Here is a 25356-nt window from a genome sequence, read left to right as displayed (position 1 = left end):
TCCCATTCTTTTTATTCTTCCTCTTTTTCCTGCGTTTGCTTTCTGTCTCTTTGGATGAAAAGACCAATGACTGTTCTGACTGCTCGAGGTCAGTCATTAAAGGCTCCTCTTTCTCCACATTTTGACCCCTCTCATCTACAACATCATCTTTCTGTGCTTCCACATCACTCTTTCTACATTTCTCTTCACTCAGTTTTGACAGTTCAAGGCTCTCTTTGCCTTCTTGATCATTTCTAATCTCTGCAGCTTCAACTGTCAGGTTTACATCTTCAGAACCAAAACGAGGCGCTGGAATGCTCTCATCACTTGGTCTTCTTTCCTTTCCCCCTACCTTCACAGGTTCCCCATCCGAGATTAAAACTGTAGCTTCTTGACTGACCTCTTTCTGTGAATCTTTTCTTCCAGCATCACAAATTTGTGTCCGAATGGATTCGTCAACAGAATCTCTAACAACAATCACCTTTGGTTTATCTTCAGACTGACTCACAACCGTTTGCTGCCTATCATCAACATCCTGCTTATGAAGGGGTTTTGATTTACTGATTTCTGTATCTGGTGTTATGTCGTGTATGGCCTCCTGAATCCTTTTCTCAACATTAGTGGCAAATTTAGACAAGAGGTCAATAGAATGATCTGGTTCAATTGAAGTCTGTTCTTCCTCAAACACAGATGGATCTACTTTGTCCTCTATTGTAGTGGGGTCAAAATACAGTAACTGGTCTGATAATGTAGATGCCAATGTCTCATTGTTCTGTCTAAGGTCAGAGTCTTTCTTTGAAACTGGAGATGTTGATGGCACCTCTGTGTTTATATCTGACCAGTTTGCTGGACTGTCTGGGCTTGACACAGACAAAGTTATAGCAGTGCTGTATGTATCACTTACTGAGGTTACAGGTGTAGTGCTACCTTCATCACACTCGATCTCCAAAGTGGGCAATTTCTCCTGAATCTCTGAAGCTGTTTCACTTGAGATGAGTCCTTTTGCAACGGCATCATCAAGACTAGGGACTTTCTGTCCAGAGGCGGGATCAACTAATCCTCCTTCCAAAAACTGATTGGTAGCTATCACTCTGACCATACTGTCTCCAACTAAACCTCTTTCACAGGCTTCAGGCAGGGGGAGTCTTTCTCCAGAACTGATATCAATGATCCCTCCACTGTCTGCCTGGCTTTGGAGCAGCCTCAATGCTGGGACTGGGTCAACTTGATTTGATGCAACTGCGTCAAGAAGTGTCAAGTTGTAACGTTTTTGCTCATCCTGAATACCCCTGAAGGGCTTGACCTCTAAGAAGCGTTGACCGGTTTCTATATCTATCCTACCCTGGTTAACAAGCTCTAAATAAGGCACAATGTGTGCGGTTTGGGGGTCAAGAACTCCTTTTGCTACATTAGCAGAAGCCATGGCTTCCCTGGCTATATCCTCATCCAAAAGACCCTTAGAAACTGCTTCTGTCAACGTGAGTTTACCTCCAGTGTGTGGGTCTAAAATGGCTCCTGTCATTGCCTGGCAGATGACAGCTTTTGGGTGAGATGAAGGGCTAACCTTTCCTTGGTAAACCCACTCCAGTTCCTCCAACCCAGGAGCAATGGACCGATCCACTAGTCCTCTATCTACAGCATCAGCAACTGACAGCCTCATCCCTGAAGCATGATTTATTATACCGCCCTCAGCCACCTGTTTTTCCAACACCTGATAAGCCACTTCAGATCTAATTAGCCCCTTTTGAATTGCTTGCTCAAGATTAACTGGAGACTTGGACTCTGGGTCCACAACACCCTTCATCTGTAGCTGTAAACTGGCTTTTCTAAGGGCTGTCTCTGCATCTGTGTCCTTTCCTTTGTATGCCTTCTCTAGTGCCAACAATTCTTCCTTTTGGTCTTCCTCAATCAGTCCCATGTTTGCTGCTAGAGTGACAGAGACTTTCTTATCCCTGCGTAGGTCAACAATCCCCCCGGAGACCACCTGCGCTTCCAGAAGTCGAGCAGAAGTGTTGGGGTCAATCAACCCTGTCTGGGCTGCCTCCCTCACCCCGCAGATTTGCCTTTTCTCTACATCCACAACCCCTGCAAGAGTTTTATCTGACTTCAGAACACTCCACATTAGATCTTCATCTATTAAACCCTCCTGCAAAACATCTTCCATGCTCAGTGACTCACCACTCCTGGCATCTAGGAAACCCCCAAAAAGACCTGCCTGAGCCATTAGTTTAACTGCTGTGTGACCAGGGAGGATACCCTGAGCTACTGCTTCATCTGGGAGCAGCTTTTCCCCTTCTTCTGTCATCACACCTCCTTGTTTTAGCTCTAAGACTAGCCTTGTCAACTCAGCATCCTCTTCATACTTTCCAACTGCTGTTTCAGGGATATCAATCTGAGGTTCAGCATGCTTTGATTCAGTGTATGTTACACCAACATTCTGTTTGATCTTTTCTGATTCATTTTGGGGATGCTTAACAGCTTCCTTTGTTTTTGCGCCGAGTGGGATTGGTTTTCCCTTTGATTTGACTGTTTCTCTGACAGTTTTTCTGTCTTCTGTTGTGGTTGTACTGATAGTCTCCTGACCACCCCTATCCCTGGCTTTGGATTGAGTTGAACCCAGCTCATCCGAGCCTTTTTTCTTTTCAAGAGTTGTTGAAGAGGCCAATAAAGTTTCTACAACCTCTTTCTTTTGGGCATTTACTTTTACATTTTTATCTACGCTGATCTCATTTTTAGCTGCGAAGGCTACATCACTCTGTACAACCACTGATGGTTTGTGCAGCAAGTATTTCTCATTTCCTCGGCTTTCTTGATGACTGCCTGTTCCATTAAAGTCAAAGTCTTTGCTTGGTGCAACTACTTTGGGACTTTTTTCTTCCACCTCAGTTTGTTTGCAACTTTCCCCTTTCTCTGTCAAACTAAACTCTCCAACCCTTTCCAACTTTTCCTGCCCATCTTTGGACGGACTGCTTTGTGGCTCAACTTGACCTCCATATACAAAGATTCCAGGAAACAGTTCAGCAGCTTTGACCAACTCCACCAACTCAGGGTTTAGCAGCACCAATCTTTTTCCAGAATGAGCATCCACATAGCTGTGAGTCATGAGGTGAAGCAGTAGCTTTTGTTTTGCTTGTTCTTCAGCATCCATTTCATTTGTCGGTGTAGCATCCCAGACAGGACCTTCAGAAGATGAAGTCAGTGGAGAGGATGGAGGGGGAGTGGAGCTAGTGGAACTCCAGCTCAAGCGATTAAGAGATGGGGTACCTGACTGATTCATGTTTGAAAGAACATCTGGGATGTAGATGTCTCTGAGAACACTGATGAATCTGGGCTCGAGGACTTCTTCAGCACACTGGTTTAAGGGTAGTACCTGGAGGGATTCTGGATTGTACAGAGCCCCAATGGCATGTCGCTGTCTCAGGATTTTTCTAGATAGCTCTCCTGAGATCACACCTTGTTGTACAGCTTCAACAATGGGAAGGAGTTCTCCAGACTCAGGCCAGAGTATCCCCATAAAAGCCCAAAGAGACTCAAGGACCAACAGAGCCAAACGAGGGGACAGAAGATCCCTGCGAATACTTTCTTCCAAATCCAGACGTTCTCCGCTGATGGGGTCGAGAATTCCCCCATTTTGCAACTGTCGCGTTAACATGGCACAGGCTAGATCCTGGTCCATAAGCCCATGACGAACAGCTTCATCAATGGTTAGCCGGTGGCCAGACCGTGGGTCAGCAATTCCACCAGCAAAGAGCTGAGCTTCAAGAAGCCGTACTGTAACTTTCCGATCAATCAGGCCTTCCTGGACGGCACGGAAGATGCCAACTTTTCTTCCAGATCTGAGGCAAACAGTTCCTCCGGGTTGCTGTTTGACTGGGAAGAGAAGGAGACCCGAGTCATCGCTGAGAACACAGCGCTGTTGCAGCTCATGTAGGTTTAATTTTTCCGCTGTGTTTGGGTCAATCAGCTCTCTGTGTTGGAGCCTTGACTGGAGTTTTGTAAGGTTTCTGGGTGTCAAAAGTTTCTTGTCTTCCGCTTGCTCCAAACTCAAAGTTTTTCCCAAAGAGTTTCTCAGACCTCCTGTGTTCATCTGTACTTCAAGTATACGTAGCCCCAGCTCCTCCTTGATGAGACCAAACTCCATTGCTGTGGTAACTGGCAACACATTTTGTTTGGCATCTGTAGACTTGGTATTTTCCACCAAAAGCAGGGCCTTTTCTAGCTCAGAGAAGGCCTCTTTGGTATGGTTGTCAATTAGGCCCTGAGCTAGGCCTTGATCCAGTGAAAGTTTAAGCGGAGAGTCAGGCTGGAAGAGCCCACCGTTAATGAGCTGGGCCTCCAGTATAACATGGCAGGTGTCCTGGTCAATAAGACCTCGCTGGGCTGCCTGGAAAACCGGGAATGTTTCCACGGTTCCAAGGTCGATGACTCCAGCAATGGCAAATTGTTTCTGCAAAAGTAAAGAGAACAAAATTCTAGTTGATACTCACTCTGGTGATTTAACTTAAATGTATTATGTTATGCTACTATGTTATATTATTGCATGCAATTATATTTATATGTATTAAATATAGAATTGGATAGTAGAATCAGAAAATGAAGAAACCCGCAACCAGTTTCTGTAAAAAGAGTAAAGGCTAAGTCAACCGCAAATTTTTCCCATATTTAAATTAGTCTTTTGTAAAAAAGCACTTCATACTTACCAATGCTATTAAAACAAGCAATAAGCATGCAACAAAGCATCTTGTAACAAATGCAGACAAAGCTTTAGATAAAGGTAAGCAAAGAAAAGTATTTAGAAGGAGAGGATCAAAGTCTAGGTATAAAAAAATACTTACAGGCAACAGTAAGACAGAAAGCAAGCACTACTTACCTCATGGACGTGTTCTGTGGAAAACACACTAGTGGGCCAGCGTATGGCTCGGCAGAGCGAGGCGCAACAGGTGAGAAGCTAGTTGTTAGCATTCTGCATGCCACTCTTCTTTCTAACGTCTAACCCTGCACTGACACTAAAACCTACAGCTAACTATAATGTAAACTGGAATATGTTCAGAAACTTCTTGTGTCTGACACAAACCAACAAAGGGTAGGCCAAATGATTTAAATGTCACAATGTTCAACATTTTAAAGATACTGTTTTGCATTGTAACAGGTATCACATTTGATTTGAATTGCTCGTATTTATCAAACAAGCACTGTGACAGTATTTTCCTGTGAGTAATGTAAGATTCCTATTAAAGGTATAATATGCAACTTTTGATCATGTTCACAAGACAAAACAAAAAAACATGTCTGAAACACGTCCAAGCCTCTGAGTGAAACATAAACAAGCTGAAGGAAACGACATCCCGTCTGTGTGAACAGAGCTGAGAACAACAAACCCAGAGAGCGTTAGACTTCACTCTGTTTTTTATAAAGTCATTACTCAGCGACATATTTAGGTTGGGTTTATTTGATATCAGCTACATTAAGGTTGTTAAAATTGCACATTATACCTTTAAAGCTAAGTGTAGGAAACTGAGCTAACTCATTATCACACTAAGAAAAGCTGCAGACTTGATGGTGCTATAAATGCCCTGCTTTGTTTTCCCTCTGGCTCTTGGCTGGGATGTCCATTATTCTCCTTTGGCAGCTGTTAGTGGTTTCCAAGCAAAACGCCGGTTTAAAGTTTCACACATCAACAGTTTGCATTAGAACAAAGAAAAATCCTCATTCACACACGTTCTTGTGATCTGGACACAACATGCTCAAATGGTGCAGTGGGTATTTTGCATAGCTGGCCTCTGGTGCACTTACACTCTCAACCAATAGTGGCCTTTTATAAACATCTATGCTATGGTGAATATTTCTTTAAGTCACATAAAAGAACCATGAAAAAACAGACCATATTCACATAAAGAATCAAAGAGGAGGAGCTGTCAGAATATAAGAACGATCCTTAAACTGAAAGTCTCACTCACATTCAACCCACTTTGTGCTGAAGTACTAAACTGCAGGAACAATCTGACGACTGAGTGAGGGGGACTATGGAGGTGTGATTTGATGTGTAGATTGGGTAGTGATGATGAGAGTAAAAAATAATATGGTAATGTAAAGTTTTTACTTTATACAATGGCATTTCAAACCACTACATAAAGAAAAATCACATGATGCGGTCTTGTAGCTACAGAGATGACAGATCAAGGTGGAGCTGCATCTACGTGATCATCATTTCTAAGAATGGATCTACAGAAAGCAGAGCTCTACACGTTCTACCTTAACGCTGCTCTAGTGTGACACCACTTAGACCATGTATTAACCGTGTTTGCATTTCAGCAAATGTACTTGATGATGACGACGAGGATGAAGATGACAAAAACTTGGATGTGTGGAGTTAAAGAGATGACTGCAGGCTTCTGGGTGAACAATGTGAGAGTGGAACACGCCATGCTAAGGCCCAGTTCAGACAGTGTCATCCAGTGAATATCTCCCTGCTTCTTTTAGTGCGTTCTTGTTCTTTAACTGTTAAATTTGAGTATAAATCTCACTTTATCCAACAAGTGGGCTGCACAAGTCTGTTAGGAAAAGGCGACATCGTCTATAAGCAGGATTAGTTGTTCATTTTGTACCTTCTCCTTGAATGACAAAGATGGAGGTCACAAAAAGAATAACATTTGAAATCATCTGAATACACGTCTGAGTAGGGTTTGTGATGTCCGTTAAACCAAACCATGTCAATGTGAGTAGTGGTGATGTTTGTCAAAAATGCACACTCTGTGAACACATAACATGCTGTACAACACACACGCACGCACACATTCGCTGGCTGGCCCACACGTAAACTCACGCTGAGCTTGCAAGCGTTTTCAGATTCAAAGCAACATTTCACAAAAGTCCTTTCACAGTAACACTTTTTTGTAAAGCTCGCAAAAGCTGAAGAAACCTTTTTTTTTTTTTTGGGGTTCATAAATCTGCAGTTCTCTCTCTCCATCTCAGCCCATTCCTCCCACCAATCTACCTTTCTTTCCTCCTCTTTGGCCAGTTGCTGCTCCAGCTGCTGCAGCTGCTGGGTGGAGCTGTCACACAGCTGGTTGTAGGTGGCCGTCAGCTCGTCCTGCTGAGCCTCAACGTGAGCTCGCTCCTCTGGGGACAACCTGGAGAAGTAACGAGGGACGAGGGTAGAGAAGGCAGCGTTTATGTGTTTCATTTATGTGCTGGTGTGCGATGCCTACAGGGACTAATGTAAAGGTCATCAGTACTTCCAGTTTATAATCTGCAAATCCATCTGGAGCAGAAATGGTTTGTTTTTATGGTTTTCCAGAAGTCCAGTTAACACGTGTAAAAACAGCTGATCTATACTTACTTGCTGGCCTGTTTTGAAAGCAGGAAGACTTGGGTGCTCCTTATGGCTTCAGCCACTTCATCTTTTTTGGCTGCTAGCTGTTCACTGATGGCCTTTAAAAAAAAACATACATGCATGATGTAATTAGTACAGTCCAGACCTAGTCTTCCATCTACTGCTTAAAGGGCTTTTTAAACCGCAGGTCACACCTACACATTCACACCCAGCTCTGTAGTGTCCATCAGTACTGACTAATCCATTCATACACAGTCACATGCCGCTGATGCAACAGCGGGAACAATTTGAGTTAAGTGTGGCTGCAGGAGACGGGGATCAAACTCCTGACCTTTTCGGTTGAGAGGCGACCTTTTCAGGCGATCACTTAATTTGACCGATTGGATATAAAAAGCCTTGTATAAATAATGTGTATATATATTTTATTCATACCTGTTGAGCAGCAATTGAAGACTCAGCGTTGGGGCCACCAGTGCGCCGCTGGAGGCCTTTGACCCAGCCGAGCAGGTCTGAAACCTGACCAACCCTGGCCTGCTTCTCCTCCTCCACCTCTTTCTGCAGATAGAAGAAAAAAAACAACTCCAGCTTCTTACTTTGTTGAGGAAATAATTTTAAAAACATCAAGCACTACTTCTCTCACTTTGCACGACAGCGATTTAAATCTTCAACAGATATCAAATTCAAGCAGCAGATTACTACAAAGTCAAACAACGCCCCACCTCTTCTTCCTCCAGTCGTCTCAGTGCATCACTGATGTACTTTACATGCTGGGTTGTCAAGGTAACCAGGGCCGTGTAGCGTGTGCGCAAGTCCATGAACTGCAGAGAGAAGGCCCAGAAACATTGACAAACACAGCTGATGTACAGATTTCCTTACATGTCTAGGCGTTTATGATTTCAGAGAGTTCATGAGAGAGTCTATCTTTACCTCCTGAGTGATGGCGTCAGAGGTGGAGTGCATTCTCCTCCTCTTGACAGGTGACTTGTGCGTAGATTCTACAAAGGCTCTGTAGGTCATTAGCTGAAGTTCATAATCCTACAGAGGGAAGCGAGGGGGGGGGGGGCAAATGAGTTAAAAATAGAAGACAAAACAAACAATGTGTAACAATTTTAATATATAACTTCTAACATTTGACACACAGTGTAACACAAAGGCACCGTCTCTTACCTTCACTGAGGTACAGTACTGCTTGGAGTGAGTCTGGCACTCATCTAGTTTGGTCTGGTTCTGTTCAATCTCGACTACTAACGCCTGCAGATGAAACGAGACAACAACAATAATGATCATCAGTTTTAAGCCTGTTGGAAACAATGAAGAAGTTTCATTTTGTTTTCCCACTGTGAAACATTTGATGCTAAATAAGAGACGAGCGGTTCTGACCGTCTGCTGGGCCAGTTGTTCAGACAGTGCTTTGCTGTCCATCTGTCCAGGTTGTGTGTTTTCTTGTCTTTCTGTCGTTTCTTCGATCCACTTGATGAGAGCAGAATGACCGTCTCTGTACTGCTGCAGGTCTGAGCCCAACACCTCTAGATCAGTTCGTCTGAAACGAAACAGGACAAGATCTTTAAAACGTGTAATGCAGGAGATATAAAATGTAAGTGTTGCATTTGTTTGGCATCCACAATGTAAGAAAAGTGACATGTTGTGTGAGATATGACACCGTCTCACTCACCGTGTCTCCATCTGTCTCTTGATGCCGCTCCACCTCTCTGCCATCTGATTGGCTCTCTCCTGGTATCTCTCCAGCTCGGGGCTGCGGTCCGGATGCAGCCTGCTGAGCTGAGACCCCGCCTCTTTAGCGCGACCAACCTCGGCTTGCAGAGACTTGAAGACGCCCTCCTGCTCTGTGAGCTCAGCTTGCCAATTCTGGAAACAGACACCAAAAGTTAAAAAAAAAGTGAAATTCAAAAGAGTTTCACAACATTTCTCTTTAACTGGTCATGAGGAGTTCATGTGTTCCTTACCCCGAGCTGATCTTTGAGGTTTTGAATGGCTGTTGAGTCAGCAGGAACGGTGTCTTCTTCACTCAGTCTGCTCTCGTACCTCCTGACCTGACTCTCCGCGTCGTCGAGGCTACGTATCAGGATGTCGACTGTTTTTAACCTGAGGAGGCACGGGGGGGGGGTAAAGACAGGTACATAAATCAAACATTTACAACAGCAAATATTCATGTAAAGATGAATGTACAGTACATGAACAGAGCGAGTACAAGCTCACTTACTTTTCTAGGTAGACAGATGAGAGGTTGTGCAGTTTGTCTATCTTCTCCACAGCCTGATTGAGTTCAGATCTGAGGACGGGAACGCTCGACGACGTCGGCTTCTCCTCGAAGAAACTGACGCAGCGGCGGGAGACGTCACCCAAACTGGAGCGCAGGGCGTCCAGCTCTGACTGCAGCTTCTAGACAAGGAGATACAATTTCAGGATTTTACATAAGTCTTTATGATTAGTCACAATTTCTAAAAAGGAATGTTTACTGATGTCTAAACCCCAGACTGACAAACAGTGAGTACTAAATTAGACTGATTTATTCATGGTCTAACTTTACCGTTTATCATCTCTATTAGCAAAAACACAATATTGAAAGTCCTGATTAATACCAGCCAGAAGAATTAGGATTTTCTTAAACGTTGTATAAAAGCAAAACTGCATAAAAACTCTGAACTGTGAAACAAAAATTGAAGATAAAAACTAATTATTGACTTAATTTAAAGTCGCTGAATCGCATTCCAACCAGCAGATGGGGCTCAAACTGACCTCCTGCTCTGCAATCTGGACGGCGTTGTCAGCGTTGCCACCTGACAGCCGGCTGGGAGGCGGAGTCTGAATCCCCCTCATCAGTCTCTGCTCAGCGTCATTCAGACGGAGGGTGATGTTCTGCAGCTCTGACAGGTACGAGCGAGAAACTGACTCGTCCTTCTCCACTGGAGGGAGAGAGAGAGAGAGAGAGAGAGAGAGAGAGAGAGAGAGAGAGAGAGAGAGAGAGAGAGAGAGAGAGCGAGAGAGAGAGAGAGAGAGAGAGAGAGAGAGAGAGAGAGAGCGTCAACAACAGAAACACTGAAAACATTTGTTTAATATGATTTAATGATCAGCTTTATCCTCGTGCTCATTCCTGAAGGCTGAAAGCTGTTTGTCATGAACAGGTTAAGATGAGGACGTTCAGGATGCTGCCCTGTCGTCAGTATGATGCAGAGCTTTAGTTTAGTTTGTCTTGCTGAAGGTCAGACAGAGAAATCCTGGTTCAGTTGTTACATTTTTTTTCATAAACCATTCAGCTCATTATGCTCAAACATCAGTGGTTGTTATATTTTTCCGCCCCGGGTCACCTGTCTCCATGTTACGCAGCAGGTCCTGGCAGTGCTGCTGGGCCGCCTGAACGTCCCTCTCCAGGTCGCGTCTTTCCCCCGCCGCGAACAGAGAACTCTCTTTGCTGTCAGAGAGAAAGTCCGACATCTGGGACTCCAGGTGATCCAGGACCTGCTGCCGCTCCGACGGGGACTGACAACGCACCTGACAGGAGAGAGAGGCAGAAGAGGACGGAGAGCCGTTTAGAGGATTTTTGGTTGAAAAGAAGCAAGAAGAGAATCAAGTTGAAGACAAAATGTGAAAGCTCACCGAATCCAGGTTCCACCCAGCGACCGTCCTGATGTCTTTGAGCAGGTAGTGCCATGACACAACGCTCTTCATGTTGACATGCAGCTGATGCCACAGAGACATGACCTTCTGGTACAACTGCTCTGCCCTGTACACACACACACACACACACACACACACACACGTAGAATAAGAATCAGTGGAAATGTGGAAGTGGAATCTACCGCCTCAGAAACTTCACAACATCATTATCTGCAAACAATGTGTGCTCCGTGTTTTCCCACCTGCTGGCCGTGTCCATGGCCTCCTGGTTGGGAGGCGGCACGGTGAAACACACTGACGGGACCATGGCCTCGTTCCCTGAAGGACTGATCACCTTCCACTTTGTCCTCTGAGAGTTGTCCTCCAGCACGCACTCCTCACCTCGGCTTATTGTGATCTGAGAGGAGGAGGGGGGGGGGGGGGGGGGGGCGAGGGATGGATGCAAGAAGAGAACAAAAGAGAGAGAGGAGGATGGAGCAGGGGATCGGGTGAAATGGATGGATAGATGGATGTTTGGGAGCAATGAAGGGAGAGAAGAAATGAGGATGGATGGATGGATGGATGGAGGTCAGATGAAAAAGAGGAAGAAAGCGAGGGGGTGAAATCAGGGGGGAGATAAGAGAAAACATGTAAACCAAAAACTGAAAATAACAAACTCATAATGCAACAAAAAAAAATGCAAAGATTTATGAAATCTGTGAGGTTAGCAGAAGCCCTTAAATGATGTGACATTAGAGAGCTTGACACATAAGGACTGAAAGCAGCTTTGCATATCGATAATGAAAGCTTTTTATTGCATAAGCAGCAAATATTCAAACTCCTAATGAGGTTGAATGAAACCTGGGCTGGCTTTTCAAGAATCTTAAGAAGACCAGAACAGGGAAACGACAAGGTTTGTTGTTAAAAAAACAACAACTTTAAATTCAAAGTGAAGGCAAAGCCATGACTGTGAGGAAGAGTTTAAGAGCTGCGCACGGGAGGCTAACGCTGGAACTGCCTCGTCCACCCACCACCCTCTCTCACCCCGTCCCTGCACACACACATCGAAACATCAAAGATGCAAAGCTATGCACATATACAGTCGATACATGAAATGTAAAATTCAAGCTTTGAGCTTTGACTCGTTCGCTCTCTTACTGACTGAATGAGTCGCAGATGCATGGACTGTTTGAAATTCAGTTCAGTTCAGCTCGCTGGTTGCAACCTGCCATTATCAACGATCAGGGCTTTTTCATTCACATGTTTTAGTTCTTGTGTTAGTAAGTCGTGTTTAGATGAACTAAGAGGAACCTACAGTGTTGTTGTAGTTCCTTTAATGTCCACTTGAGGCTGGTGACTAAACCCCAGGCAGCTCCAAATGTGAAAATGCCTATTTCTGTTTACAGCCTGGATCAAAAACGTATTTGGTATTAATAGCTCTTTTTTAAATTTAATTAAGCCAAAGATGTTTTTAACCAATTAGCATACTTGGGGGCGTGGTCTAGTTGACTGACAGTTGGCTAGTTGTGTTTTAGCTTTGTCAAGAGGCTTCAAGAGACCTTCCTCAACTCCAGCCTCGTTGTCTGTTACTAGATTTAACAGAAAGTTAGTTCTGGACTTTTGTCAATTAAGGAGACTTGGCCAAGAGGGCACACACACATCTAACTGTGTTAGAAACCCAGCAGGGCAGGACTTCATCTTTAAACCTGAAATCAGCTGATAAGAGAGGAGCAACCAGGGGCGGTGCAGTGTGTGCAGTGTGAGAATCTGAGGTGAGAGAGGGAGAATATAGGCAGCTATACCTGAACGTTTGTCTTGCCAGCCCAGCCGACAGACGAGAGGAAGGGAAGAGGATGAGGATGAGGAGGAGGAGGAGGAGGAGGGAGTGACAGGGGGAAGGGATGAGGGGATGGAGAGAAAGGAGGAGACACAGGAAAGTGAAGGAGAGAAAGATTACTTTTGATCATGTGCAAGTTTGTTTGTTTTAAGTATCAGATTCAGCACTGTGGCAGCCTTCCTCTTTTAATGCAGTTGGAGCAACCTGCCTTCCTCCTTCACCTGGATACAACACCTCACATACAGTATGCTTCGATGAACAAATCGACCCTGAGGATCCCAACTAAAAATAGCAGCAGGAGGGGCAGCAGCATGTCCACCCTGCTGGAGTGCTCGCTGCTGTATTTTTTTCAGCCCGATGCCACAAAGGGGACGAGCCAGATGTATAATTGATCGTCTTTTAGATTCCCCCGAGGACATCGCGGCACAGAGTGAGAGGCAGAGGGGGACTTCACTTTATTCTATGAAGAGTGGGTTGTATAAAAGTGACATCGAAGAGGAAGGCCAAGCCAAACTCCTGTTCACTTCTCATTGTCACTGCTGCCAAGTGTCTTTAGGCTTTGGCAAAAACACAAAGGCAAAGATAATCTACCGTGTCATTGATAAATACTTGATCATAATATAAACTATTTTTCGGGGTTGGACTCGTAGACACGTTAGTGCATGTGCCTAATGTAGCGAGTCTGAGTCCTCCAAGCGGGTGGCAAGGGGTTCAAATCCAACCTGTGGCTCCTTTCCTGCATGTCATTCCCCACTCTCTCTCTCTCCCTCTCTCTCTGACTCTATCCACTGTCCTATCTCTCAAATAAAGGCACAAAAAGCCCCAAAACAAACCTTAAAAAAAAACATGTTTTCAGCTTCCAGACTGAACGCTATCTGTCTTTGCCAGTAAAAAAATGAGCTTTACAATAAAATGTCCACTGCTGCAGTCTGTTCATCAATATGGGGCCACAGAAAAGAGTTTGTGTGGACATACTCGTGTAACAAGACAAAAAAAAAACTAAATTAATCAAACGTTTTGGAGGAAGTTGCTGAAAAAGAAAAGCCCAAAAAGTGGTAGAGGAGGGGGGGCTTGGAGAGGACGTGCAGGGCAGAGAGGAGGCAGCTGTTGGTCGGGGGTTCAAACAGTAGAGGGGAGGTATGTAGTGAGCTGATTCTGTGTTTCTATAAATACACATTTTGTCTTCACCTGGTCGTCAGAGTGTTCTCTACAAGTTGTTGAAAACTAAAGCTGGCTCAACCAGACGGTACAGTACGGTTTCAAGAGAGAAAGACGACGTGCACATGGGCATGCTCGTGAAGTGTGTGTCCTCTACCTCTATCTGTCTGTAGTCACAGATGGCCTTGATGGGTGTGGTGGTCCCCAGGGTGCTCTCAGCGCTGCGGGGGCGGAGCTGCACCACCGTCTTTGCCCGGCCCACCAGGCTCGCCACCGTGCTCTTATACTCGATCAGCTGCTCCTTCTCCTCCTGCAGAACACAAATCACGATTAGACCCTGCGTACATGACTGATCAGTTTGTACCCTTCTGCAGGTCTTCTCTGAATATCGTCCATATTTTTGAATATTCTGTCTGTTTTGTAACTATATGCACTTGAAGGTTTCATGACTCAGCGCTGTGTTAGCTTAGTTGCTTAGCATTAAACATTTAAAAGGTGGGCTCGTCAACCTGACAGGCAGAGGTACATTTAGTTTCTGACTCGCTTCCAGCAGAGAGAGTCATTAAGGAGTCGATTAAAAGACACAATGCCAGGTAGATTGAGAGGAACAGGAAGAGAAAGGTTCACTGGAGGAGAGTTAGACACGACGGGGCGGACAGAGAGAAGCTCAGAGCGGACCTGGGTGAATAACTTTAAACACATTACATCACTGAAATGAATTTCACACCACGGTGATGTTTGCTGCAGTCAGCAGTAACATAACAAGTTAATGACACGCTGGGAATAAACACAACACGGAGATCAATTCAAAGGTAGGTGCAGAACGACGGATTGATGATCACTAGAAGATAAACAACCTTTGAAATTAAAACGATGAGATGATGAGTCACATGACCAAAATAATAAAAGAGAATGTTAAGGCATCAGGAGAGAGTTATTACATTAACGGGAAAGTGATAGCACATGCTCGTGAAATATAGCGACAGAAGAGGAAATAATGTGGTATTAGAAAACAAAAAAGACGAGAGGGAACAAACCAAACAGACGTCAGAGTTTTGTAGTTCAAAGGAGAAAATCCGACTTTAAAACCGTCTCCTGAACACTTATCGTTTCCTCTAAAGAGGGAGTAAGGGCTTATTTATGAACCTTCCCTCAGTTATTCTAAGATTTAAAAAAAAAAGGTTAAGCTGTTTGTTTCCCTCGTGTCCTTCAGAAGCATCCTGCTGGGTAATCTTCTCACACTCAGGGAGACGGAAACTTCATTAACTGGAGATGGAAAATATTGAACCCATGCATGACAAAACATGCAACGGGTGTGTGTGTGCAGGATACTCTGTGAGACAACACGTGAAAACAGAAACACACTGAACGTAACGACGCTAACTGTGCACTGAGGTGTGAATGAAGCAGCTGTGTGTGACACAAGAACACACCTCCATATTAAAATGATACGCTCACTGCTCTGGCCTGTGGAGCCGTGCCCACACTCACTCTGCCATCTGTTTGAAGTCAGACGTGTGTGTGTGTGTGTGTGTGTGTGTATAAGGTAGGTGTGAAGATGGCACTCTCTCAAATGTACCACAGGGAGGATGATTCAGCAAAGGCCTCCTCAAACAGATGACTTCACTGTCATATGGCGTGCTGCAGCTGCTTGAGGCAGAGCACAACGTTTGGTATGATAGCTGTACACTAACTCTTTAGTTACTGTAGCTGTATACTAACACTTCAGTTTGATACACATTAGACTTTGCAGCCTTCAACCTTTAGCTTTGGAGAGACCCGTTATCCATTAATGAGATTTAAATAAAGATTCATTTTCAATCGTCACGGATTAAACTCAGGACCGGCTTACAAGGTCAGAGGTCGTTCTTTCATATAAAACACATCTGGAACGAGGTCCCACTTTATATCAACAAGCTCAGTGATGCATTTCAAGCAGGAATATAAACACCACCTGAGGGATGGACTAAATCTGTTGTTGCTCTTATATACTCTGCTCTCTGTGAGGTGCACAAAGTGTTGTCAAAGATGCCCATTAAGTCCTCCTATGACCCACTGAAACTGGTAATGAAACCATGTGATGGGGGATAGTTACCATCGAGTCCTGCAGCAGGTCTTCCAGTTTGCTCAGTCTGCTGTTCTTGTCACAGGTGTACTGTCTCTTGATGGTTTCCTGCAGCTGGCGCAGGTACGACTCACAGTCCCGGGCATCGCTCGTGAACTGATGGAAAGAATCAGAAAAATTAACGTCGAGATGACTTTCGCAGAAATGTTGTTTACATCAAATTATATATTTTATAAATCAGTTTACGCAAGTTCATCAAGAAGGCGCTTTGAGGGCTGAGACTTCTGCATTATCTAATCTCAGTTATATGTAGAGCATCATGTGTTTGCAGGAAAGCCTCGGGGTGTGAGGAAAGTTAAAAAAAAAAAAATTCCTTTTCTCACTTCATGAGAGCGCCTGAAGACGAGGAGGTATCACAAAGTCAATGTTACTAAAAATCATCTCCATCTTCAGTGTTTTCAAAACAACATCTCACATTTTCACCTTCATCATTTTATGCCCAATCTTCGGCGCTTTAGCACTTCCGTCAACATTTTCCTCGCCCTCTTAATCATGTCAGCACATCTTTTGCACTTTCAACACGTCTCAGCACGTCATGACGGTCCAGAGATTATTATAGAGAATATTATTTTGTATTTCCTGTTTCAATACATTTTCAGCTTTCAGAGTTTTCACACATTTTCTGTGAGGAAATAAAATTCTTCTCATTCATGTTTTAAAGTACATGAAGATTCAGGTTAATTTATTTTCACCCGTACTGTAGGTAGATCTTTTTTTGCAGCCATCGAGTTTTAGTTTAAAAGCTCATGTTCTGTTCATGAGTAAGCCCTCGTCCTTAACTTTTACCCCTTCCCCTGCGTTTGGCACGTTCACCTCTAGGGGTAGTGTGTCCTGATTCTAGTTGTAAAGGAGGTTGAAGTGTTTTAGGACTTAATGGAGCTTTAAATGGAGATTCTTTAGATACTCCAAACTGAGTGTTATGACAAATCTCCCAGAATGCCTATCGGTGTTGTCTTTGTTTGTGTGGCGTCTTTGGGTCCCTTGAAAGTTGCTACATAAAGCCAAGCTGTTATTATTATTATTATTATTATGTCGCTGCATCTGTTTGCATAAATGCCATTGACGACATACTGATAGAGTATCTGAGCCTGGAAGGGTCGTACCATTTCTCAGGGCGAGTTTTCCCCATTGCTCCTCATCACTCTGTTCTGAAGAGCAATGGGGCACTCGGAAACTGGGACGAGGAGTAAAGATAGAAATGGGTCTTGGCCTAAGTCTATAACCAGCATTTGTGGTCGTCAGCTGCCTCACCTGGAAGTATGCCGTGTTGTCTTTGAGGTGCTGCTCCACACACACACAGAGCTGGTTCACCCACTGCCACTGAGTCTGCAGGGCTGCACTGTAGGCCTGACAACACACACACACACACACACACACACACAGATGGAGACAAAGAGAAGAGAGAGTGCATTGTCACACAAAAGCTCCTAAAGGTAAGCTGGAAGGCGTTTAACAATCTTAAATATAAACATGTGATTAGTATGAAAACAGTGTCCCACATCAGTCATGTTATTCCACTAAACAAAGTCATCGTTCACCGTCTCACACTGGACGTTAGCTGTTCCTATCGTTTACTGAAAACGTTTTTAAAAAGGTCACAATCTATTTAAATTTGATTTACAGTTACAGAACTTGCAAAAATGCATCGTGACCAAATGCAACCCGCTCAGTACAATTAATGTAAGGGAGGCATTTCTGTTGCCTTAAATAAGTCACAGAGGCAACAAGCCGGCATCCTCAAAGGTCAGCGAGTCAAACTGAATCAAATCACAGGCTCACCTCCACGCTCTGTTTGGCTGGATGGTTCTCCTGACACAGGCGATTGGCTGTTTCCTGGAGGGAGCGCATCACCGTCTGTTTTTCATCCAGTTCTAACCTGATTTCCTGGAAACCGAACAGGAAATAGAAAGACCAGAGCATTGACGTAACATTAACATCTTTGAGTATTTACCATACCATTAAAAAACATGCTGGGACACGAGTGTGATTTGCAGAAACTGTGATGGTCTTGTTAAAGGCAGGGTTGGTCATTTTTCAAAAACCAACATGATTTTGAAAGTAGCATTCCCTCTGTGCTCCCTCTAAAGCCACGCCCCTCTCTTACATGCACGAGCGCCGTTGCTCCAGAAGCGGACCTCAGCTCATCTCTTATATTGTGTAGGAACTACGTCGTCTCACGTCTCATTCAGCGGTAAGTAAACTCTCAGTATAAACTCCGTCATCGGTGACGTGTTTTGAGTGAGGGCTAGTGGACGCAAGGGGTAGAGAGCGAGCAGGGAGACAGGGAGACAGGGAGACAGGGAGACAGGGAGGCGTCTGATTGGTTCATCAGATTGGTACCTCGTGGCAGACATTGGTGGAAGTTTTTACAGACTTACAACTGATACAGATGACGGATTTTCTTTGTTCCTTTTTCAGAGCACATGAGTTATTAATGTCTGTCGGGACCTAAAGACAATTTACACCAGAATCTTAAAAAGTGGATCTGGAGGAAATGACCAACCCTGCCTTTAAATGTGTGTCTTTCATTTTTTTCTGTATAATCCCAGAGATTATTCTGGTGAGCGGTTTGTATTGTATGATATATTTTTTTTTCAGTGCATCATGTCTCCTCTTCCTCTTCCTCCTCCTCCCGGCACTCACGCTGTATAACTCTCTCTTGGCGTTCATGTTGGGGTTGTTGTCGCTCCAGTCGAAGGCGATCTCCTCCTCCTCCCTCTCGTTGAGCCAGATCAGCTCCTCGGTGCAGTGGGACACAAATGCGTGCAGGCTCTCCAAGCTCCGCAGGCGCCATGACGAATGTTCCTGTGGCAACCACACAAACAAACATCATCATTATGCTGATCAGTATTGCAGGGAGAAATAAATACAAAAAATCCATTGTTCTCTGTTATTTTGCATTTTCTGTTGGATGTGTTACATCAACAGGGATTCATAAAATAGGGAGATAATAACTTTCCTCAAAAACCTTTAGACCAACTATCAGTAAAGAGTCGTCTGAATGTTCATAAGGGCATCTACAGAAATATATTTAAGCTTTTGCAGCAACACCTTTTTACCCTTTTAGGATGTTTTAATGTCTAAGATTTATTCTCTTTCATACATAATAAATTCACATTCACTGTGATGTTCTCTTTCTTCTTGCAGAATATTTAAATCTTATAATTGCTCAGGGTGCGTCCTCCATATTTTCACATTTACTCCTCTTGAACAGATTTTGTTCATGCATCCTTGACCATTTCCTTTAAGAGTTTATTTTATTCTAACTAGATGTACAGACTGATGGTATTTTATTAATTGTATTTAATCCTTTATGTTAGCCGGGAGAACCCACTGAGCCCGAGCTCTCTTTTCAGAGGTGCCCTGCAGCATTACAATCAAAGACAGAACAAGAAGAAACATCACACATGTAATATAAAGAAGTTAAAATAAGTAGAAAGACATTCATGAACACACTCTGATTCTTGCACAACCACATGCCCTGTTTAAAAAGTCACTTTACTTTCCATTAGTCGTTCAGACACTAGCTCTACTTCTAAGAGTCGTCAATATGTCTAATATGTTTTTAAAAGTGATTCTGTGAGCCGGACATCACACCAGACTGTCAGAGGAGAGAGGAAGGCTTCAAGGAGGAACATTTAACCATAAAGGGAACAAATAAAGGGGTCTACTAACTAAAAACATTGAGAAATGTATGTGGTGTAAGTACAGTGTTCGTAATAAAATCACAGTAACGATTATGAAGAGAAGACGGAGGGGGTCGGAGAGAAGGAGCAGATGCACTATTGTGTTTCCAGCCGGAGATTGCTGTCATGGTGTAATGAGATTAACTGAGGAAGGGGGTGAACCGGGACACAAAGAAGTGTGTTACTGCACACACACGCACACGCACACGCACACACACACACACACACACACACACACACACACACACACACACTTAACTGACCAGTAGTTTGCAGTATTGATGCTCCAGCTTGGCCAGCGTTTCAGAGTAACTGCTCTTGAAGTTTGGAGTGACTTTAGCCTGGAGGAGGAGGAGACGGTGAAGCTTCATTTAAAGAGTCAACACTCAGCAGGAACGCCTCGGAGTTCATTTATAAGTGATGTGTGCGTGTGTGTGTGTGTGTGTGTGTGTGTACCTCATAGCTGCGTGCCTCCTGCAGGCTGCTCATCAGCTCTTTCACTGCAGTGTGGATATTGTTGTGCTCCTGCAGGTTGTTTTCTACAGAGGGAAGGTCTGCGCCCCATTCTGCACGCTCCAAGAGCTCCTGAAAACAAAAACAAAAAAAACACAGGAAAAGAGATGAACATGGGTCTGAACAAATCAAACATGAAACATACTATCGGTATCGCATCGGGTATCTCTATCACTATGGGTTCTTTTCTGTTGAATTGTATTCATTTATTTTTAGTATTTTGCATTTGTTATGTTCTTGCTGTTGTTTATGTTCTTCTGTGTTTGGTTTAGTTTGTTCTTGTTTTTGCTGTTTGTCAAAACACTTTGTAAACCTGTGTTTTTAAAAGGTGCTATATAAATAAAGTTATTATTATTATTATTATTATACTGTAAAACATCAGTTAACAGCCTGTGCTTTGTCCTTCAGTCTATGAGATAACACTGCCTTTATTTTTGGGCCTTTATTTATTAATTTTCTTCTAAAGAAAACTCGTGCACAGCAAAGAAGGAAAGATGGGAAAGACTATAAAATAGTGAATTTACACCTGAAAGAATCTCACACTGGCACAGTTTGCATACTGGCATCATTCTGTCTTTCTAGGACAGATGTGGAGGTTCATCTTTTATTTTTCTGTGTCTTCTCCTTATATTTGCTCCATTAACTCTTTCATCTAATCAAATAAGTAATCAGCAGATTATTTGTCGAGAACAGAATTGAGTACTTTCCTCGCTAAAAGAAAAAGCTTGACAGAGACTCACCTGCGTCTCCTCCACCCATCCGAGCAGCTCGTAGATGAACCTCAGGCTCCCCTCGTCCTCTGATGAAGACATGGCCACCAGCTGGGAGCGAGCCATGGGTCTCCGCAGGAGCGCCGCGCCCACAGCTCCCACCGCGCCCACAGCTCCCAGCAGCGTCTGCCCGAGCGAGAGGCCGCTGTCTGTGGCTCTGTGGCTGGTGTGCTCCGCCCCCGTGCCGCCCAGCGTCTGGGTGAAGTGGCCTTTTCTGTAGACGCTGGAGCACTGCAGTCTGAGGGAGACCAGCTCCTCCTGAAGGCACGATACTCTGGAGACGGGAGATACAAACATAAAGTTACTCAAAGAGACACGTTTCTCTGTTTCTGTAATAGAAGGATGAGAAAAACAACACAACCAAACCTGTTGACCTTTGATTGAGCATAACGAGCTCTTTGTATTTCCCATTGTCGCCTTTAATACACGACCTAACGCCACAGGAACACTTTGATCGAGTTTGACTCTTTGACTCCAGTCTCACCTGAACGCCAGCTGCTCCACCTGGTAGTACTTTTCCTCTCGGAGGACTTTCAGCTCCTGGTTGAGTTGTCTGATGAGAGACTCGCAGTCCTGCAGGTAGCACGCCAGTTCTTTCTCGCACTGCACCGGCTCGCCGCTCTCCAGCCGAGACATGTCCTGCGCATCAGAGCAGGTCCGATTAATCTTTGTTATTATTTGCTGACTGAGCAGATGTGTTCGGGTTCATTTTAAAGTTTTAAATTAAGTTGCAGTGTGAAGCCCAACCGCTTTACAGCAAGGAGTGAAAGTGATGAGGGTGTATTTTTTTGTCCCAGAGGGGCAGTTCATTTGACAGATTTACACATCAACACATCGTCAGATACATCGCCATATTACCCAACATTCACAGAGCACTAGCCCCCCCCTCCCTGGATAAGTGTGTCTGTATGTTGTGTTGGAAATCAGAAATGAGAGGTTCAGCACTCACCGCCTGGAGGGTGTTCTTAGCGAGGGTGAGCTTCTCCTCACAGTCCAGAGCCATGTTCTGGATCTTATTGGCCCTCTGAAGCAGCAATTCTAGCCTGAAAACACACACACACACAAAATACACACACACACACAAACATTAAAGGGGGCACATCTCTGAAAATCACACTGGTAAAGAAATTAGAGCTGCATCAGTGTTCTTGGTTTAATAACATGCATCGTGCAAGAATGAGACTTTTGAATGGATTAGTGTGCGTGTGTGTGTGTGTGTGTGTGTGTGTCAGTGTGTGTGTGTGTGTGTGTGTGTGCGTACCTGTCCACAGCAGGCCGCAGAGCCTTCTCTCTCTCCAGCATCTCCAGGATGAGTTTGCCCCACTCCTCCTCCAGGTCGTTGGGATGGAGGCCCTGAGGAAGCTTAATACGACCGAACTCTATCCACACCTTGACACACATAATGAGAACACACTTAATATCCCATCATGCTTCACTGTGAATGCAACAAACTGTAAATCACCGGGAAAACAGGCCCCGTTAAAAGCCTCCGTGACGTCAGAACAAAACAAGTCGGTCTGCAGACAAACAGTCTGCAAACATCAGCTGAGGGAGAATAAAGGAGGAACTATAATCGAGGATCATGTGTTCGAGTGCGATCACACAGTCTGCTGCTTTCATAACAGCAATAACGGTGGAAAGGACTTCGCTTAAGGAGACAAAAGAATGACTGAACTCTCCCATTTAAAATCTCTGTCATTGAAACCGTCTGATCCCTCTGAGCTCAACCCGTGATGCACAGTGAGCTCTGCACATGGTGCCACATTTTGGTTTACTTTTTCCTCCTTCTCGACACTCTTTTTTACAATCATTCATTCTGTCCACTGTTCTTCCTCCGATCAGTCTTACCTCCAGCAGTTTGTAAAGGTGCGCAATGTGACCTTTCTCCATCTCCTTCGACGGGATTTCTGTCTCTTTGAAATGGACGTACTCGTTGTAAAGTGCCTGAAAGTCGAGAAAGACAGACGTTACTGTTGTGTGCTGTGGTCAAAACCAAAAAAAGAAGAGTCAAAACCTGTCATCAGAGGGACGAGCTTTGTAATCAAAGTCTAATTCTCTTGGTCTTCATTACCTAGTTTTATCAAATTTCATCTCCAGCTACATATTAGACTGTTTCTTTCTTCAGTCGTTATTTTCTCTCATCCCTTAGACATCAGTATTTCCCCTTCTCCAGCACTCCTCTCTTCCTTTTGAATGTCAAATCAACTCCTTTTTAATCTGAGTTATTCACTACCTATCGCTTACCTCAAACCTTTTCCTCACTCTTGTCCATTTGATTAAAGTCCCTCCCTCCCCCATGTCCCTGACTTTATTTGGTCTCTCAGGGTTTTACAGAAATTGCCTGTCAGCCTCTTTTCTTTGATTCCCGTCACAACCAAATGCAGTTGCAAAGAGGCGCGTATTCACGCTGTAATTTAAATCACAACACTCCTAATAATCCACTCTTCATGTCACTGATTTTTCTTTGCTTGGTGGTTGAATTCTTGCTTCTTTGTCTTACATTTCTGAACACAAACCCCTAACAACAGAAGAACAGAACAAGACACTGCGACGCTCAACGCTCGGTAGCTCACCTTGAGATCTACGGGGTTTTGTGGGAAGTTCTTGTTGGCCATAAGGGCCGTATGCTGGCGGCTCCACTGGAGCAGAGAGGAGAACCTGGACTGGTACTCTGACCAGCGCTGGTCCACCTCCTGGTGATGGAGGAGAGGAGAGGAGAGGAGAAAAGAAAAGATAGATTTCTCAGCAGTAAATCTTACATTACAACTTCACAGACGTCGACTCAAAGTGATTCATAATACATGACTGCAGCACTGGTGAATTAATTGCATCATTATAGGAAAGTTGCAGGTCATTACTCATGAGGTTGACGAGCAGACAGAATAGAAATAAGATTTCTGCTGAGGCTGAAACATCATGAAGTATTCTTAAGGTTAACAGGATATGTAGCAACTAAAGCTAATGCACCGTAACACATCATGAACTGAAGATCATGCATGTTCAGAACAGCTCTGCAGATGAGGTTCAGATGCAGCAATGTGAATAATAGTCACTGAGATTGTGTGTAAGAAGAAAGAATCTCATTAAAAACACTCTCTCCAGTTCTGCAGCAGGCAGGATAAAAGGTGTACATGAGGAATGTGGCTTACGTTTGCAACGATGCCCTCTCCGCCCTCGGGGATTTTAGGGAAGGCATCGTAGATGGAGGAGACGTAGGTGATGACTGACTTCTCATCAGGAGATGGAACATCGACGTCTGGAAGAAAAGAGAGAGAGAGATGGAGAATTAGAGAAAGAGGACCAAGAAGGAACGTGCAGAAAGATTGCAGTATACTTTAGAGGAAATCAATTTAGGTAAAGGTGGACAAAATCATTTTAAACCCGATGAGTCAAATTTTGAACTCTGACAACTGAAACATATTAACATGCTAAAAACTTGTTTTTGTAAGAAAAGATAAACCTATAAACGACAACTCAACATTCAAACCACTAGAAACCAGTTCATCCTGTTGGGGTTTTTTTTGGTCAGATTGAGCCAGCTGTTTTTAAATAGAGAAAACTATGTGTGCACGTTCAAGCTAAATGCTAACAGGTACAGGACATCATGAAAATGTATTAACTGCAGAATAAAGAGAAAGGTCTGCACATTGTTCAGTTGATCAATAAAAAATATATAGTGTAGCATTGTTCATGAATTAAGCTACAAGATGTTATCCAGTTTGGCATAGACTTCTGTGAGCCGTTAGCAGCATGCTAAAAGCTAACAAACGTGTAGTATCTCTGTCTCTCATCCAGCGTCACGCGTCCAGCCTTGATAATTCACGCCCACCTGGCTGCACATATCTTACACTGAGACGAATAAAATCTTCACTTCATCCTGTTGGACGGTGCTACACATGAAACAGTTAATATGTTTGTGGTCTAAGATGGATGTTTACTTGCAACACAGCAGAAAGAAACGATCGCCTGATTGAAAAAAAGAACAATAATCTGAGAAATAATCTGTGTGTGTTTTGGATGTCTGGGGTCCCCAGAGTTTTGTGAAGTCAAATAATGTTGTGAACCCCTGATTTAAGGTTTCATTTAAAACAAAATATAGGAGAATAGAGTATTTACAATAAAAACAGAAGGAGGGAGGCTTAAGGAAGGAAAACTGGGGCTTGAGTTTGAACTACTCTGTCAATATTCAGGCTGGGTTGCATGTTCAAATGTTGGCATACTTGATCAAACAAGACAGAAATACCAATCTATAAAATATGTAGCTCTTCCTTTTTCCTATTTGACCTTTTCCCTGCGTGCACAAAGCTCTATTTCTAAGACGTGATGAGAAAAGTAGCTCT

The 25356-nt window shown here is 43.9% G+C and overlaps 1 protein-coding gene across 2 annotated transcripts in view; it reads right to left on the bottom strand.

Moving 5' to 3' along the window:
- macf1a (microtubule actin crosslinking factor 1a) overlaps positions 1 to 25356 on the bottom strand; it is a 238971-nt gene that overhangs the window by 85205 nt on the left and 128410 nt on the right. For both annotated transcript variants that reach the window (XM_061058975.1, XM_061058976.1), the window contains 28 exons: positions 24166 to 24272; positions 23590 to 23709; positions 22865 to 22960; positions 22278 to 22405; positions 21966 to 22059; positions 21501 to 21655; positions 20987 to 21290; positions 20190 to 20318; positions 19997 to 20074; positions 18691 to 18852; positions 17827 to 17931; positions 17299 to 17394; positions 16018 to 16143; positions 14080 to 14232; positions 11191 to 11345; positions 10928 to 11054; positions 10639 to 10822; positions 10070 to 10236; positions 9534 to 9712; positions 9277 to 9415; positions 8985 to 9178; positions 8693 to 8852; positions 8480 to 8563; positions 8240 to 8347; positions 8032 to 8130; positions 7745 to 7867; positions 7319 to 7410; positions 6974 to 7109 (listed from right to left, as the gene is read on the bottom strand). In XM_061058975.1, coding sequence (XP_060914958.1) covers positions 6974 to 7109; positions 7319 to 7410; positions 7745 to 7867; positions 8032 to 8130; positions 8240 to 8347; positions 8480 to 8563; positions 8693 to 8852; positions 8985 to 9178; positions 9277 to 9415; positions 9534 to 9712; positions 10070 to 10236; positions 10639 to 10822; positions 10928 to 11054; positions 11191 to 11345; positions 14080 to 14232; positions 16018 to 16143; positions 17299 to 17394; positions 17827 to 17931; positions 18691 to 18852; positions 19997 to 20074; positions 20190 to 20318; positions 20987 to 21290; positions 21501 to 21655; positions 21966 to 22059; positions 22278 to 22405; positions 22865 to 22960; positions 23590 to 23709; positions 24166 to 24272 — 3800 coding nt within the window. The remainder of the gene's footprint in view (positions 1 to 6973; positions 7110 to 7318; positions 7411 to 7744; positions 7868 to 8031; positions 8131 to 8239; positions 8348 to 8479; positions 8564 to 8692; positions 8853 to 8984; positions 9179 to 9276; positions 9416 to 9533; positions 9713 to 10069; positions 10237 to 10638; positions 10823 to 10927; positions 11055 to 11190; positions 11346 to 14079; positions 14233 to 16017; positions 16144 to 17298; positions 17395 to 17826; positions 17932 to 18690; positions 18853 to 19996; positions 20075 to 20189; positions 20319 to 20986; positions 21291 to 21500; positions 21656 to 21965; positions 22060 to 22277; positions 22406 to 22864; positions 22961 to 23589; positions 23710 to 24165; positions 24273 to 25356) is intronic.

This window comes from Labrus mixtus, chromosome 16 (genome assembly GCF_963584025.1).
Source record: "Labrus mixtus chromosome 16, fLabMix1.1, whole genome shotgun sequence".
Classification (NCBI taxonomy): domain Eukaryota; kingdom Metazoa; phylum Chordata; class Actinopteri; order Labriformes; family Labridae; genus Labrus; species Labrus mixtus.
Note: the sequence above shows the minus strand (reverse complement) of the source record. Positions and strands in the feature narration are given on the sequence as shown.